Source organism: Trachemys scripta, chromosome 1 (genome assembly GCF_013100865.1).
Source record: "Trachemys scripta elegans isolate TJP31775 chromosome 1, CAS_Tse_1.0, whole genome shotgun sequence".
Taxonomy (NCBI): domain Eukaryota; kingdom Metazoa; phylum Chordata; order Testudines; family Emydidae; genus Trachemys; species Trachemys scripta.
Window position 1 is genome coordinate 190008405 of NC_048298.1, and position 15969 is coordinate 190024373.

Sequence of the window (15969 nt, forward strand, 5' to 3'; positions counted from 1 at the left end):
CACTACCCCAATTCCGACCTGCAAAGGCTGGTTTTATCGCTAATCCCCTCGTCAGAGGTAGTGTAAAGAAACCGGTTTAAAGGACCCTTTAAGTCGAAAGAAAGGGCTTCGTCGTGTGGACGTGTCCAGGCTTAATTCGATTTAACGCTGCTAAAGTCGACCTAAACCCGTAGTGTAGACCAGGCCTAAGATTTATTCAGAGTAAAACAGATTTATTTGGGGTTTGGATCCCATTGGGAGCTCGGTGTCTGGGTGCTAGAGACAGGAGCACTTCTTAAGCTGTTTTCAGTTAAGTCTGCAGCTTTTGGGGGACATGGTTCATGCCTGGGTCTGTGTTTGCAGCAGGCTAGGGTGTCTGGCTCAACAAGACAGGGTACCGAAGTCCTAATCTGGCAGGGAAAACAGGCTTAGAGGTAGTCTCAGTTCCAGTCCCTGCTCTGTATCAGGCAGAGTGGGGGGTCTGAGCCCCGGTCTCCTCCATGAGTGCTCCAACCACTGGCTATGGGGCAGGGGGACAACACCATTACCTTCTCCTCAGCTGTGTTTTATGCAGGACCCAATCTGGTAGGAGTGCTGCTAGGCAGTCTCTGGGCATGCCTACTGCATTGGTCTCACAGGTGAGATAGGCACAGGTATGACTAGTTTATAAATCTCACTGGGGCTTAAGTGTGAAATATGTGCCATGCTGCTCAGTGATGTCAGGATTTAGGTGGCTGTGTGCATGCCTAGATGCAGATAATTAGGTGCCTAGGGAACTTTACCAGTGGAAATGTAGGTGCCCAAGGGCTCTAGAGGCCTATGGTGTTAGGTGACAGCTGGGCAGGTAGTTTGTGAATGCCAGCGGCGCTAAATGTTTGATTTGGACACTTAAAGTGGCAGCAGGGCGCTTAAGCCCCCCTTGGAAATCTAGCCCCACGTTTGTCAATTTGGGCACTGTAGCGAGGAGGCATGGCCTCCCTTGGAGATGAATGGACGGACAGCCGCGAGCCTCCCCCCGATGGGAAGAGCCAGGACACCCAGGCCCACCCAGCTGGAAGCAGAGGAGTGGGACATGAACCAGACATATAAAACGCCAGCCCTCCGGCTCAGTTAGAGAGGAGCTGCTGGAGGAGAAGGACGTCTCTCATCTGCTGCTGGAGCTCGGACTTGACAGCAACTGCAGTGCCCAAGAACCTTTAGGAGTTGCTGGGGCTGCTGTTCACCGTTTACCGCAGCGAGACGGATGACGACCCAGGGACCCAGGGACCCCCCTTTGAACCGGAGTGTAGGAAGTAGCCCAGGGGAGACAAATATAGTTTGACTGTGTTGCTGACTGACAGCTGGCCAGCAGGTTGCGGCTGGATTTCCCCACTGACCTAGTGGCAAACCACTCTGCCATGGTTCGGGCCCTGGGCTGAGATGCAGTGGAGTCGGGTGGGCCTGCCACCACAGGCCAAGAAGCCTGCGTTTGTTGGCAGTCCACCAGAGCCAGGACCCTGACTGCTTGCTGCCCCGCCGTGTTTGAGGGCCTGGGCGAATAGACTGGTTACAACACTGTCCTGAGTCCAGGCTTGAGCTTTCTGACTTTGCTGCCCACCCTATAGGGCCTGGGCTAATAGATCCCTTATTTGCTCTGTCCTGAATACCAGCAGCCAAGGCTGCCTAACTGCTTGCTAGCTTTCCCTGCTGGAGGCCCGGGGCTTGTGGACACTCCTGCTCTACCCTGACTGTAGGCTAGAGCCCTCTAACTGTTTGATGCCCAGTCCAGTTGGAGGACCGGGGTCCCTAGACCCAGTACTGGATTACCCTGCCCAGTGGCAGAGAACCTGATGCTAATTCACCCCTGAATTGTGCTCTTTCAGAGGACGTGTAACGAGGGGGCGTGGCCTCCCTCCCAGTTGGATGGAGGGACCACCGCGAATGCCTTACAGGCACCCAAAATTAAGGCATGCAAAATTTGCGAGCACTCTGAAAATATGGTTTCATGAGACTTGCCCAAAGTCACACAGGCACAGCTAGTAACAGAAATTAGCTCTCTCAATATCGTGGGCAGTTCCTTTACCACAAGACCACCATTGCTCCTGTTAACCATGGAATACAGTTATTATCTATCCACATACTGGTATTTGTGCACTTAACCCTGTCCCAGAAGTGCTTCTCCAGTCCATTTGCATATATGCAGATTCTTGACTGGAATGTGACATGAAAAAAAATATTGTTTTCTAGACAGCAAATACCTCTTGCCTCAATCAGGAAACCAGCTATTTTAAAATCTGGGATCCATGTAGAATATATAGCCAAATATTTTGCCCTTTCTTGTGCAACAGTGAGTAGGACATTTTAAAATGTTTCAGCCATTACTTATGAGATAATAGCACTTGAAGGCCTACTTGGGACTGACACTTCATTGTGCTGGGTGGTGTACAAACAGAAAACAGACAGTCTCTACTCTGCAGTACTTACAGAGCTAAAAGATGCAGACAGACGAAGGGTAGTGGATAAGGGTATATAAATACAAGCAAATGAATATGGTGAAGAATGGGTGTAGCTTGTTACATGTGTTACTGCTTTTCGTTAGGGATAGAGGTAAGAAGTAATGGAGCTGGAGAAGGAAAGAAGGGGAAGAGGAACAGTCATGACTCTGCCTAACCCTGATCAGCTATCAGCATATCAGCAGGCAGGGCTGCGTAGACATCATGGTACAGAGCCTATAAAACTGGTAGGTGTGCATATCTTTTAGCTCATACCCTTTAATGTGCTCTCTACTTTCTCCTATTTCCTATTGGAGACAAGTACATTTCCAAATGTGGAGCTGTCCATCGGAGACATTTCTAATGCTCCCATCACTTAAGTGTGCAGTTGACATTTCCAAACCAAATTCCACATAGGAAACTGAGGGATTTTAATCCTGCTTCTAAGGCAAATCTCAATGCAATTTCAACTATGCGTTTGCTAATGATGTTTCCTTAATTTGACGGAGAAGTGTAGTGTCCCTGACATTTCAGTGCATGACTTCTCAGACTGGTTCTTCTCTCACTGAGCTAATTAAACTAATGTACAGTATTAAAGAGTGGTAAGTGCCTACTTCCCTTTCTGTGCTCCCTCTCTCATTAGAAGTGTTTTACAAACGAGGGAGCCTACGTGCTTTTCAGTTTCTATCATGACAATTTGCCCATCTCTCCTGGGAGGGAAAAACAGGCGCTTAGAAAAAATTACACTTGTGGCAAAAAAGCTTTTATTCAACTCTTCTCAGAAAGAGACTGCGCATTGGAATGTGCATTTTAAAATGTTACACATCCATTAAACTGAGCCCTGTGGTGGACTATATGGAGGCTCCCTGCAGAAAAAATTACATGGCTTGTAAAAGTGATTTCTAAACGGTTCAAAGGAACATGAGAAAGAGGAGGAAAAAATCCTATAAACAAAGAAAAATGGAGGGTTTGAGAGGGGAATTTGGAGGTGGAGGAGGACAAGCCAGTTACTTACAAAATGATTTTCCATCTTCATCAGGCTTGCAAACCTATGTCTGCACTAGCACTTTTGTCGGTAAAACTGGTGCCTGCTGCCATGCGGCCAGGGCTGGGGCTCAGTGCCCGCAGCCAGAACCCAGAGCTGGGGACAGGAACTGCATGTCCGGAGCCAGGGATGGGAGCCCGCTGCTGTGCAGACGGAGCTGTGGGTTAGCGTCTGGGGCCAGTGCCTGCCGCTGCACGGCCAGAGCCCGGAGCTGGGTGCTGTGTGGCTGGATCCAGGAGCCAGTGTCTGCTGTTGTGTGGCTGGCACCAGTGCTCGCTGCTGTGCCGCCAGGGCCAGGGCCAAGGGCTGGCACCTGGAGCCAGCTCCCACCCTCACATGGCTGGAGCCCGGGAACAGAGCTGTGGGTCAGCGCCTGCTGCCATGCAGCTGGGGCAGAGGATCAGCACCAGGGGCTAGGGCCACGTTGCTGGAGCCCGGGGCCAGTGCCTGTCACCGCACGGCCGGATCTGGGGGCCAGAGGCCGACTGAAGCTCCGCGGCTGGAGCTGGGGGTCAGCATCTGCTGCCCTGTGGCTAGAGCCTGGGACTGGAGCCGGGAGCCAGCGCCTGCTGCCACACAGCTGGAACCAGGGGCCGGAGGTTGAAGCCCGACAGCTAGAGGCCAGGGCCATGTGGCTGGAGCCTAGGGTTGCCAACTTTCTACTAGCACAAAACCAAACACCTTTGCCTGGGCCCTGCCCTGCCCCTCCTCCGAGGCCCCACCCATGCCCCGCCCCGTCTCAGAAGTGCCCCCCCCCATTGCTGGCTCTCTCCACCCTCACTCACTTGCTCATTTTCACCGGGCTGGCTCTGGGGGTTGGGGTGCAGGAGGGGGTGAGGGCTCCGGCTGGAGGTGCTGGCTCTAGGGAGGGATGAGAAATGAGGCATTAAGGATGCAGGAGGGGGCTCCAGGATGAGGCAGTGGGTTGGGATGTGGGAAGGGGTGAGGGCTCTGGCTAGGGGTCCGGGCTCTGGGGTGGGGTCAGAGATGAGAGGTTTGGGGTGTAGGAGGGGGCTCCGGGCTGGGGGTGGATCCGAGGGGTTCAAAGTATGGGAGGGGCCTCTGGGCTGAAGGAGGGGGGGTGGGAGAGAGTATGGGCTCTGGGCTGGGGCTGTGGGTTCCAGGATGGGGCTAGATATGAGGGGTTCAGGGTATGGGAGGGAGCTCTGGGCTGGGGCAGGGTGTTGGGGTATATGTGTAGAGGTGAGGGCTCCAGCTGGAGGTGCGGACTCTAGTGTGGGGCCAGGGGTGAGGGGATTGGGGTGCAGGAGTGAGCTTCAGGCTGGGGCAAAGGGTTGGGGTGTGGGAAGGTGAAGGATCTGGCTAGGGGTCTGGGCTCTGGGTGGACCCAGGGATGAGGGATTTGGGGTGCAGGAGGGTGCTCTGGGATGGGGGGTGGAGCCGAGAGGGTCAGAGTATGGGAGGGGGTTCAGGGCTGAGGCAGAGGGTTGGGATGTGGGCTTACCTTGGGCGGCTCCCGGTCAGTGGTGCAGCGAATCTAAGGCAGGCTCCCTGCCTGTCCTAGCACAGCGCTGCGTTCCGGAAGCAGCCAGCAAGTGCGGCCCCTAGGCGGGGGGGCCAGGAGGCTCCTCGCGGTTCTCTCACCCAGAAGCACCAGCCCCCCAGCTCCCATTGGCCGTGGTTCCTGGCCAATGGGAGTGTGGAGCCAGTGCTTGGGGCGGAGGCAGCACGTGGAGCCCTGTGGCCCCCCTACTTGGAGCCAGACCTGCTGGCTGCTTCCGGGGTGCAGTGCGGTGCCAGGACAGGCAGGAACTAGCTTACCTTAGTCCTGCAGCACCACCGACCGGGCTTTGCTGACCGGCGCCACCAGGGTCCCTTTTCGACTAGGTGTTCTGGTAAAAACCGAACACCTGGCAACCCTACTGGAGCTGGGGTGTGTGTGTGTCAGTATCTGCTGCCCCACAGTTGGAACCCAGGGCCGCATGGCCAGCTTCCTGAAGTCCCACTGCTGGAGTCTGCCACCCAACCCCCTGCCCTCCACAACGTGGGTCAAGAACTCACCTGGCTCCTGCAGCATTGTGTCCCATCTCTCTCTCGAGGCGGTACAGGGTGATGCAACCAGGAGCCACAAGGAGGGAGGGGCCGATGCTTTGCTCCTCCCATCACCACCCAGGAGGATGTCATGGCTGCATGAAAAGCCCCTGGTGGCTGCATGAGGCCACAGTGGCCGCATTTGAGAAACGTTGCTTTAGCGAAGGCTGAGGGGGGATATGATTGCTATCTTTAAATATATTAGAGGGATTAATACGAGGGAGGGAGAAGAATTATTCCAGCTTAGTACTAATGTGGATACGAGAACGAATGGATATAAACTGGCCGTGGGGAGGTTCAGGCTTGAAATTAGACGAAGGTTTCTGACCGTCAGAGGGGTGAAATATTGGAACGGCCTTCCGAGGGAAACGGTGGGGGCGGCGGACCTGTCTGGTTTTAAGATTAAGTTAGATAAATTTATGGAGGGAATGGTTTAATGGTAAAACATAGTAGTCAAGGAAAACCAAGAAATGGTAGGTAAATTGTATAATGGCTGACAGGGGTCAGGCTGGAGACTCTTGCCTATATGCTCGGGGTCTTACTGATCGCCATATTTGGGGTCGGGAAGGAATTTTCCTCCAGGGCAGATTGGCTGAGCCTCTGGAGGTTTTTCGCCTTCCTCCGCAGCATAGGGCAGGGATCTCTAGCAGGAGGGTTTCTGCCGATTGAAGTCACCTAAAACAGGATTGGGGACTTCAACAGCAGAGTCCAGGGAAGGGGTAGGGACGGTTTTATGGCCTGCAGCATGCAGGGGGTCAGACCAGATGATCATAATGGTCCCTTCTGACCTTAAAGTCTATGAGTCTATGAGATGACATGACTGAAATGTGAACAAACTTTTGAAAACGTATTATAAATAGCAGTTCTTAGGGCAGCTTGTCTCCCTTCAGTGCCCTTTAATGGATAAGAAGAGCAGGACTACACTTCAAACAGCAGCCACAGGAAAAGCAATTATGAGACTATGCTGCTATCAGCATTAGTAACTCCTGTTAGCATGAATACACGTGCATATCAATAGCCGAATACAATTTTAAGATTTTTAAACAGTACAGGCCCGGAAGAGGTATAAACAATTTGACATTCAGGGCCTGATCTAGCAAATCCTTAACACCAAGCCTATTGCAAAAAAAGTGGGACTAATTATGGTAGCAATGCATCACTGTATTTGGCATTAAGTGTTTGCAGTGTTAGGACCTTAATTATTATAATCCTGATACTTGTAAATTAGGGGTTTTTTAGGGATAAAACTTAAACAAAGGTTTCTCTTTTCTAGATTGTGACTCAGACTAGATGCCCACATGGGAGCGTTGGAAAGGCCACTTAAGTCCTTATGGATCTACAACACGGGCTTTCAAACTTCATTGCACCGCAACCCCCTTCTGGCAACAAAATTACTACATGACCCCAGGAGAAGGGACTGAAGCCAGAACCCACCTGAGCCCCCCACCCCGAGTGTGTGTGTGGGGGGAACCAAAGTCAAAGTCTGCACCCCACGGCCCAAGGCAGGGAGGCCAAAGCCCAAGAGCTTCAGTCTCAGGTGGGAGGCCTGTAACCTGCGCCCCTCTACCCCGAGCCCCAGCCAGTCTAACGCCAGCTCTGGTGACCCCATTAAAAAGGGGTTGCGACCCACAGTTTGGGGTCTCGACCCACAGTTTGAGAACTGGTGCTCTCCTGGGACTATGGGTTTGGACATGTTGGGTTTCTCTCCTGCATAGGCCTTGGCTACACTCAGGACACTGTGAAGCGCGAGTGTAGTCGCGCTGCCAGCGCTGCGAGAGCTCTCTCAGCTCCACCTGTCCGAGGGGAGTAGCTTGCAGCGCTGCGAGTGAGCATGCAGCGCTGCAGGCATTGATTACACTGGCGCTTTACAGCACTGCACTCGCTTCTCTCAGGGGTGTGTTTTTTCACACCCCAGAGTGCAGCAAGTTGCAGCGCTGTTCAGTGCCAGTGTAGCCAAGGCCTTAGCTGCTCTGTGGAGAGTAGCTAAGATCAGCAGGGTGAGGGAAGGGAGTAATTTGCTTCCAACCTGAAGGAGATTTTTTTTGTAATACGTGAGCTAAAAATGATCAGCCATATCTGAGTGAAAGCAGAGTGGGTAAAAATATGCTTTCCTTATTAAAAAAATCTTGCTTCATCTTTGTGTCACTCATACACATCTGCCTCATTCATGGGGAAACTGGGTACGGTTTTCAAAAGCATCTAAAAGTATGTCTACCCTGGAGCTGTAATTCCCAGCTCGAGGAGGCATACCTGCACTCACTCTGATCAAGCATGTTAAAAATCGAGTGTAGCTGTAGCAGTGTGAGTGGTGGGAAGGGGTAACAGCTTTGAGTAGGTGCCCAGCCTCTTGGAAGGGCTCATACTCAGGGCAGCTAGCTCCTTCTGTTGCACTCTCGCTCCATCAGAGCTAGCAAGGGTATGGCTCCTCAAACTGGAATTTACGCCTAAAGATCAAAGTGTAGACGGGGAGTTAGGAGGCTAAGTTCCATTTTCAAAAGTGACTTAGATACTGGGGCCCTGCCCTTCGCAGATATTTCTGCATGTAATTCCCATGGAAATGAATGGGAGTTAGGTGTCTACATACCTCCTGAGCATCTGGGCCTTGGGGGCCTAGGTATCATTGCAAGTCAATGGTATTTACGCTTCTGCCGGTCAGATTTATAAAGATATTTATGCACCTAAAGGTGCAAGTAGGTAACCAATGGGATTTTCACATAATCTGAACACCTAACTTGCAGTAGTTTCAGTGAGAGTTGGACACAGCCATTTTGAAAGCTCTACCAGGTGCCTATCTGCATCTGTAGGCAGCTAAATATCCAGGGGGCTGGAACAATGTATATAGTGGGGGTGCTGAGAGCCATTAACCCAAACTGTAACCCTGTATATGATGGAAACCACTTCAAACCAGGGGATGTGGCAGCACCCCTAGTTCTAGCACCTATCTGAACACCTTTAAGAATCTGGCCTCAAGTGCCTGAGTCACTTCTGGAAATGTCTGGAGTGACTTAGGTACTTTTGAAAATTTGATCCACTATCTGGTTTAGTGGGTGGGCAAATCGAGATGAATGTTACAAAAGACGAGGGATGCTGGCAGAGGGCTCTCCATACAGGCAGTTCTTTTTCGGAATGCTGTCCCTCACCCCAATGTCAGAAACAGACTAAATTTTTTGACCTTCCTGGCATGCTGCAAAGCTCATCTGTTTGAGCTGGCATTGCAGTGCCGTAACGAGGGCGAGGCGAGTGAGGCACTTGCCTCGGGCACTCAGAGCCGAGGGGCGCAAGTGTCCCTGCTGGACCGAAAGCTGTGGCTCTCCCGGCTGCTGCTGCCTCTATGGCAACCAGAGACACTGGCAGGCAGAGGGCTGAGGGCGAGCAGCCGGCTGCTGCAAGTCAGGAAGGGGAGGGGGAGAACAAAGGCACATAGGTGCTTCTCAAACGCAGCCCTCCCCTCCCCTGGCACCCACCTGGAGGAGATGCTGAGGGGGCTTCTGGTGGGAGACAGGATCATTGGCAGTGGACCTCACTCACCTGAGCAGCTGCTGGGGCTTTGGTGAGTGTTTGACTCTGTGATCCGCCACCCCCCGCCCAGCTATCACTCCTGCAAACTGGGCAAGGGGCAGCCCCATCCCCCACCCCCAGTGAGGCTATGGCGAGAGGCAGAAGAGGAGGAAGGAAGCCAGATATGGCAGTCCCTCCCCCCAGCACCCACCACCCCCTCCCAGAGCCCACACCCCCTCTCCGGCCCCCAAACTCTGTTCCAGAGCCTGCACCCCAGACTCCATCCCAGAGCCCAACCTCTCAACCGTCCTACATCCCAATCCCCTGTCCCAACCCAGGGCCTGCACCCCAGACCTCTTCCCCACACCCAAACTCCCTCACAGAGCCTTAGGTAGGTGGGGGGCAGAGTTTTTGGGGGGGCGGTCTCTGAGTGTTCTGGGCACCACCAAAATTTCTACAAACCTACTGCCCCTGATACTTGGATGTGGGGTGAGGAGGTGAGTCAGTGGATGGAGGGGGGCATCCATTTTCAGTATTTTAATTTTTGGTACTGCATTGATTGACTGGTGTGTGCTTAATATAGTGACCCCCTGGGTCTTTGAATGAGGCTTTATACTTGGCGGGGGGGGCAAGCAGCGAGTTGGGGGTGAGCGGGTGGGCGAGCGGGTGGGCAAGCGGTGGGTGGGCAAAGTGGCGAGCAGTGAGCCAGCAGGGGTTCTAGGGGTGGGCATGGGGGTTTCTGGCAGGGGAGGGAGAACGTGAAAGGAGGCGAGTGGTGGGTGGGCGACTGACTTGGAGGGACGCTAGGGGGTGAAGAGGGTTGTGATGGTGGGGCCGAGCGGGGAGGGGGCGGGTCCTATTTTACTGCTGTGATTTGGTCACCCTATGCGTGCTGTTTCTTCCCTCCACCCCCCAAACCTTCCTTTTTGGCTGTGACGTTATTGACATAATCTGGGACTGTATAGAACATGGGTGTAACCAAAGTCCTGTAGTGGCACCAAATCTTGTATAAAGGGGGTCAAATTAGGTGTCTAAGACAAGGTTATGGTTTGCTGGTTATGATTATGCTCTGTTTATGTGTGTATCATTTTTGTAGTTGAAATTATGAAGGTTGGCTCTATACTGTCTGTATTTCAAACTTATGCTATGCTTCTGGGTGACATCCCAGACAAGTTGGTGTTAGCTCTGCCTAGCCTGCTCGATGGCCTATTAAGGACCATCAGCTATACAACTGACCCATGGAGAGAAGGCAAATATGCCTTGCAACTCAGCAAAGTATGCAGGGACTTGCCCATGTGACTCCAGACTCCATTTTGCTGTAATATTCCACAGTGAGAACAAAGAGGTGTTCTTACACCTGGAAAAGACTATAAAAGGCTGATGCCTCATTTCCATCTTGTCTTCAATCCTGCTTCTTACCTCTGGAGGGACTTTGCTACAAACTGAAGCTCTGAACAAAGGACTGAATGACCCATCCCAGCTGGGGATTTATTCCAGAGACTTAATTAAACCTGCAGTTTATTCTATCACTGCTACAAGCCTGAACCAAGAACTTTGCCATTACTGTATGTAATTGATTCCATTTAACCAATTCTAGCTCTCGTGTATATATATATATATATTTTCCTTTTATGAATAAACCTTTAGATTTTAGATTCTAAAGGATTGGCAATGGCGTGATTTGTGGGTAAGATCTGGTTTGTATATTGGCCTGGGTCGGGGGCTTGGTCCTTTGGGATTGGGAGAACCCTTTTTCTTTTACTGGGGTATTGGTTTTCATAACTATTTGTCCCCATAATGAGTGGCACTGGTGGTGATATTGGGAAACTGGAGTGTCTAAGGGAATTGCTTGTGTGACTTGTGGTTAGCCAGTGGGGTGAGACCAAAGTCCTCTTTGTCTGGCTGGTTCGGTTTGCCTTAGAGGTGGAAAACCCCCAGCCTTGGGCTGTAACTGCCCTGTTTTAAGCAATTTATCCTGAATTGATACTCTCATTTGGGTCGTCACAGTGGCATAGCCGTGCTAGGATCCACAGAACTGGGTCAATTAAGCTTTGGGTCAGAACCCCACGCTATCCAAATTTGAATTTTGGGATTGAGAGTTTGGTTGGTTAAAGAGCAGTTGCAATGGGTGAGCAAAGAGCATATGAGGGCTTTGACAAAAAAGCCCTGAAAGATTTGTGTTCAGAAAAGGGGATAAGGTTTAGAAAGAAAGCTACAAATCAAGAACTGAGAAATCTGTTAATGGCCAGTAATCAGAAGGCAGGAGCACAGCCCTTACCTGATGCTATAGAAGCTGCAGAAGCAATTGGAATGCAAAAGGCAGCAAGTAAACTGCAACTTGAGCATGAACAAAGACTGGCAGAAATTTGATTGCAGGAACTAGAAGCTAAGGCAAAAGTGGAAAGACTTCAGCTCCAAGTCAAAAACGCAAGGGAAGAACAGCAGAAACTGTATCCTCTTGAAAGTCCAGTTTCTAACAATGTTAGTATGTTGTTGTCTGGGTGTAACCAAATGTACCCCAACACTGCCAGCTTTTATGTAAATGCTGTTACTGTGTGTTCAGTAGAGGGTGCCAATGCTATGTATGGGAGTGGTAATGAAAAATTCATAGAGTGTGTAAAAGTCAATGGTAAAAGCTGTTTAGGGCAAATTATGGCTTCTAACATCACTCTTGTTAAAGCAGATCTTGTCAAAGAGGAAGATTACTTACCAAATCAGAGTGTGAATGTTGTAATCCTCTATGAGTTTACTGTAAGTGTGCCTTTAGCCAGAATCCACCTTGAATGGAATGGTACTCAGCATGAAGTTATAGCTGGTGTAAGGAAGTTATTGCCTAAGGATCTTTTGATTGGAGAAAATGTTAAAGCTTTGTTCAGTCCAGGTAGCCAGTCACAGGACAGGAATGATCTTAAACCTGTGTCTATTGTGGGCAATGATTTGCCTGGGGAGGGTTTCTCCAAAGGTTTGTCTGAGGAGAAGAGCTGTTTGTCTGTAAATGAAGTTTCTGAATGTCTGTCTAATGTCTCAGAAGTAAATCAGGAGTTAGATCAAGAGCAGAAAGATCTCATTGGTCAGAAAAATGTTTCTCGGGAGCAGATTAAAGTGAATGGTCAGGTGAAAGCCCTAACTGAGGAAGGAAAGGGTAGATTTTGGATGGGCGATGGATTGTTGGCTAGTGCAGCTTGTAAAAGTGGACCTGAAAAGGGTAACTGTGATTTGCTGGAAGTAGCTCTGGGCAGTGAGAAGAGCAGCCATTTATCTGTTGGGAGTGGCAATGTGCCTGGTAAGGAAAGTCTGGACGAGCCTAGGCAGCCTTGTGAGCTGATGGCTTTATCTAGTCTTTGGGAAGGCAAGGATAGTGGAAGATGGGTTTGTTTCCGCGGGGCGGGCGGCTCTGGGGGGGATTGTTTCCGCGGGGTGGGCGGCGCTGGGTGTGGGTGTGTGTTTCGGGGTGGGGGGGAGGCTGGGCAGCGCTGGGGGGGGGGGGCGCGCAATTTTATATTCTTGCCTTGGGCGCAAATATAGCTAATTACGGATCTGTGGCATTGGCTGAGGTGGGGTATTTGTCTCATGGGACAGTATGGTGGAGGTGTGAAGCTGCACTAATCACACAAGTGGTGATTACTCGAGGTATGGTAGAGTGGAAAGAAGCAGCGCTGCCGTTCGGGCTAATTTATGCTTTGCAGCTGCTACATTGTGTTTTTAAGTGTTTGTCAAGGGCTCTGAGAGCTTTGGACAGACTCCCTTTGGAATGGAATTTCCTTCCAACCAACAGCTAAATAAATCAATTAAGTTGTCCAGGTGTCCTTCTCTACTGAGGCAATCCAGGATGGTAGCTGGTCTCTGTGACTTCTGCACTCCTCCTCTGGCTTCAGACAGTTAGAAACATACTTGTTCATAAACGTACATGTTTGATACTTTTATGCAGTTAATTAGGCTTATTGGCTGAGAGGATAAGACTTTTTTTTTTTTTTTAAACCTCAACTTTTCTACTATGATATCAGAGGCAGAGCAACAAAGGTGTTTGGAAAAGTGAAGAAAAGTAAAAAATGAGAGCTAGTAAAAAATCTGAATTTGTGTACCATGTGCAATTATGATATTTCGAACAAATATTTCATTAAATATTGAAATATTGATTTTTTTTCATGGAAGTTCCAAAAAACTTTGTGGAAATATTGAAATGCAATGTTTTAACATTCCTGAATCAAAATGTTTCAGTTCATTTTAAGTAAATTTGACATTAATCTGTGTTTATCTGAGCTACTGCCGTGCCTTATGGGAGTTGTAGTTCAGGTGCCTCAAACATCCATTCTTTCTTATGGACAGCGTCTCCTCCTGGATTATATCTCCTGTGATCACGTGACTCCCGTGATGCACTGCATTGATTCAACCAGATAGGAGATCATGGTGAGCATAGGAAATGTAGGAAAAGCCAGGGAGCCCAGCCCATAGCAGAAAATGGGAGCATGATGCACCCAAACTACAACTCCCAGGAGGCACCATGATAGCTCAGAAAACAGATTAATGTCAAACTGACCAGAAAGGTTTTGATTTAACAAACTGAAAGGGGAGCAGTGGGGGTAAAAAACCTAACTGGCTTCAAGACTGAGCTCGATAAGTTTATGGAGGGGATGGTATGACAGGACTGCCTCCAATGGCATGTAGCTGATCTGCAACTACGAGCAGCAAATATCTCCAATGGCTGGTGATGGGACACTAGATGGGGAGGGCTCTGAGTTACTACAGAGAATTCTTTCCCAGATGTCTGGCAAGTGGGTCTTGCCCACATGCTCAGGGTCCAACTGATCCTCATATTAGTGGTCAGGAAGGAATTTTCCCTCAGGTCAGATTGGCAGAGACTCTAGGGTTTTTCACCTTCCTCTGCAGCATGGGGCACGAGTCACTTGCTGGTTTAAACTAGTGTAGATGATGGATTTTCTGTAACTGGAAGTCTTTAAACCATGATTTGAGGACTTCAGTAACTCAGCCAGAGGTTAGGGGTCTATTACAGGAGTGGGTGGGTGAGGTTCTGTGTCCTGCAATGTGCAGGAGGTCAGACTAGATGATCATGATGGTCCCTTCTGGCCTTAAAGTTTGTGAGAAATATTTTGATTTAGGTCACCCTGACCTACTATTTAGATTTTGTTTAGGTTTTCCCAATGTAAAATTTTTAAAAAATCAGGAAAATTGAAATTTTTCCCAGGGAAAATTTTGATTTTGCAGAAACTGTATTTTCTATCAGAAACATTTTAAAGGAGAAATTTTCTGACTATCTTTTTTGAAAAATATACTTCAAAGTAAAGGCTAATTTCTGCTCTACTTTACTCTGATGTAAATGCAATAAACCTCAACAAATCCCTGGGGGTAACTCTGGAGTTACTAATAATCACAAAAGTGCTAGTGCTCACACTGGAATGATCTGATAGTTCATCCTAGGCAATATCGCTGAGCAGGCCTTAGTAATGGCAGTCAGTATCATCACCCTCAGGTCAGATTTATGTGCAGTTTGTTCCTCGATCCACATCATAGGCGTTTACTTAATTCTCTTCGCAGTGCTTGTTAATGATTAATAAAGGAATATGCACATTGGTTTTGGAATCTAACCTTATCTTATCACAACTACATTGTCACTGCAAAGCACAGCCATGAAAAGCAGGGAACAGAAACTACACTGAAACAGTTTCTTTAAGATCGTCCAGCAGACTGGCAAAGAGAAATCAACACTTTTGAAGTCATTCAGTGTGTATGTGTGTATGAGGAGTTATGTGCATCCAGGTGCCACTGATAGTAGATTTTTGTTCATGTGAGACTATCTGAGAATTTATCCAAGACTTTTAAAAGACAATCTTCACTGCGAAGGTAAGAAAACATAATCTGTATGTATTAGTTTAAAATGGATTAATGATTTTATAATGTATTTTTATAAATAAATCAAATAATTTAATCAGAATCAATCTAAATTGGAGTTAGTTTTAAAAATATTTCCTGGGGTTAGAAATGGCATTTGAAAAAGGCTTTCGATTTTCCAACTGTGTTACCAGTTAACTGCTAAATATTCTGGCATAAGGAATTGGGTCTGAAATACAGCTTTAAAAAAACACTAACACTGGGAACAGTGAGTGTGGTAACATGTTGCTCTTGTATTCACTTTTCAGCTGTAACTTAGGCCCTGAGCCTGCAATGAGTGCTGCTTGGGTGTGTCGTCGTGTCCACAGAAGTTAGTAACGCCACTTAATGCACTACCGGAAGGCACTCAAATACTATGGTGATGAGTGTGGCACAACAACCTTTATAGAATAAAACAGAACAGAACACGCAGAGCCCCACTGACTTCAGTAAGGCTCTTGTGAGCACATGGGTCCTCCCATATAGGGCTCAGTGCAGGATCAGAGCCTTAGTGTTCATTGCGTAACCTCTCTTTATATGTCTTCAGTCTTTATTCATGGAGCAACTAAGAAGCTCCTAGAATACCAAAAGCTAACCTTATGTTACACTCAGTTGCTAGTATGGAGCTTGAGCTAAGCTTTAAACTCCATGTTTATTTTCAATTCATACTCATTTGTGTGTGTCAGCCTTGATTCTCCATTGTTCTGCACCACATGGGGTCATTTACCTCAGTACATGGTGGGTGCAAAGTGGGTGTAAAATGCTGCCAGAATGGAATAGGCACATTTTACACCCAGTCAGCACTGGTGTAAACACAAATTTCACAGCATTGGAGACTCAGGCCCCACATGAATGTAGGGGGCCAGATCCTGCTCCTATTTATTTAAAAGTCTTCATCTTTGACACTGAGTTTAATAGGTGCAGGAGCAGGCCCAGGATCTGCCAGAACAAGAGATTTAAAGCAAAATTTAGTCTTAACGACTATGCAATATTAAGGTTATACAAGTAGCTGGTTGATAGTTTTCCAGCTATTTGGTA

General features: G+C 48.8%; 1 protein-coding gene across 8 annotated transcripts in view; it reads left to right on the forward strand.

Annotated features, from left to right (window-relative positions):
- Positions 1–2383: 2383 nt before the first annotated feature.
- The window catches only part of IGSF5 (immunoglobulin superfamily member 5), a 62572-nt gene continuing 48986 nt past the window's right edge, over positions 2384–15969 (forward strand). For 2 of the 8 annotated variants that reach the window (XM_034753032.1, XM_034753040.1), the window contains exon 1: positions 2384–2698. In XM_034753032.1, coding sequence (XP_034608923.1) covers positions 2576–2698 — 123 coding nt within the window. In that variant the 5' untranslated portion in view covers positions 2384–2575. Of the gene's footprint in view, positions 2699–14637; positions 14905–15969 lie in introns of those variants that run through there. The other 6 variants (XM_034753066.1, XM_034753094.1, XM_034753084.1 and 3 more) reach the window with 5 other exon arrangements.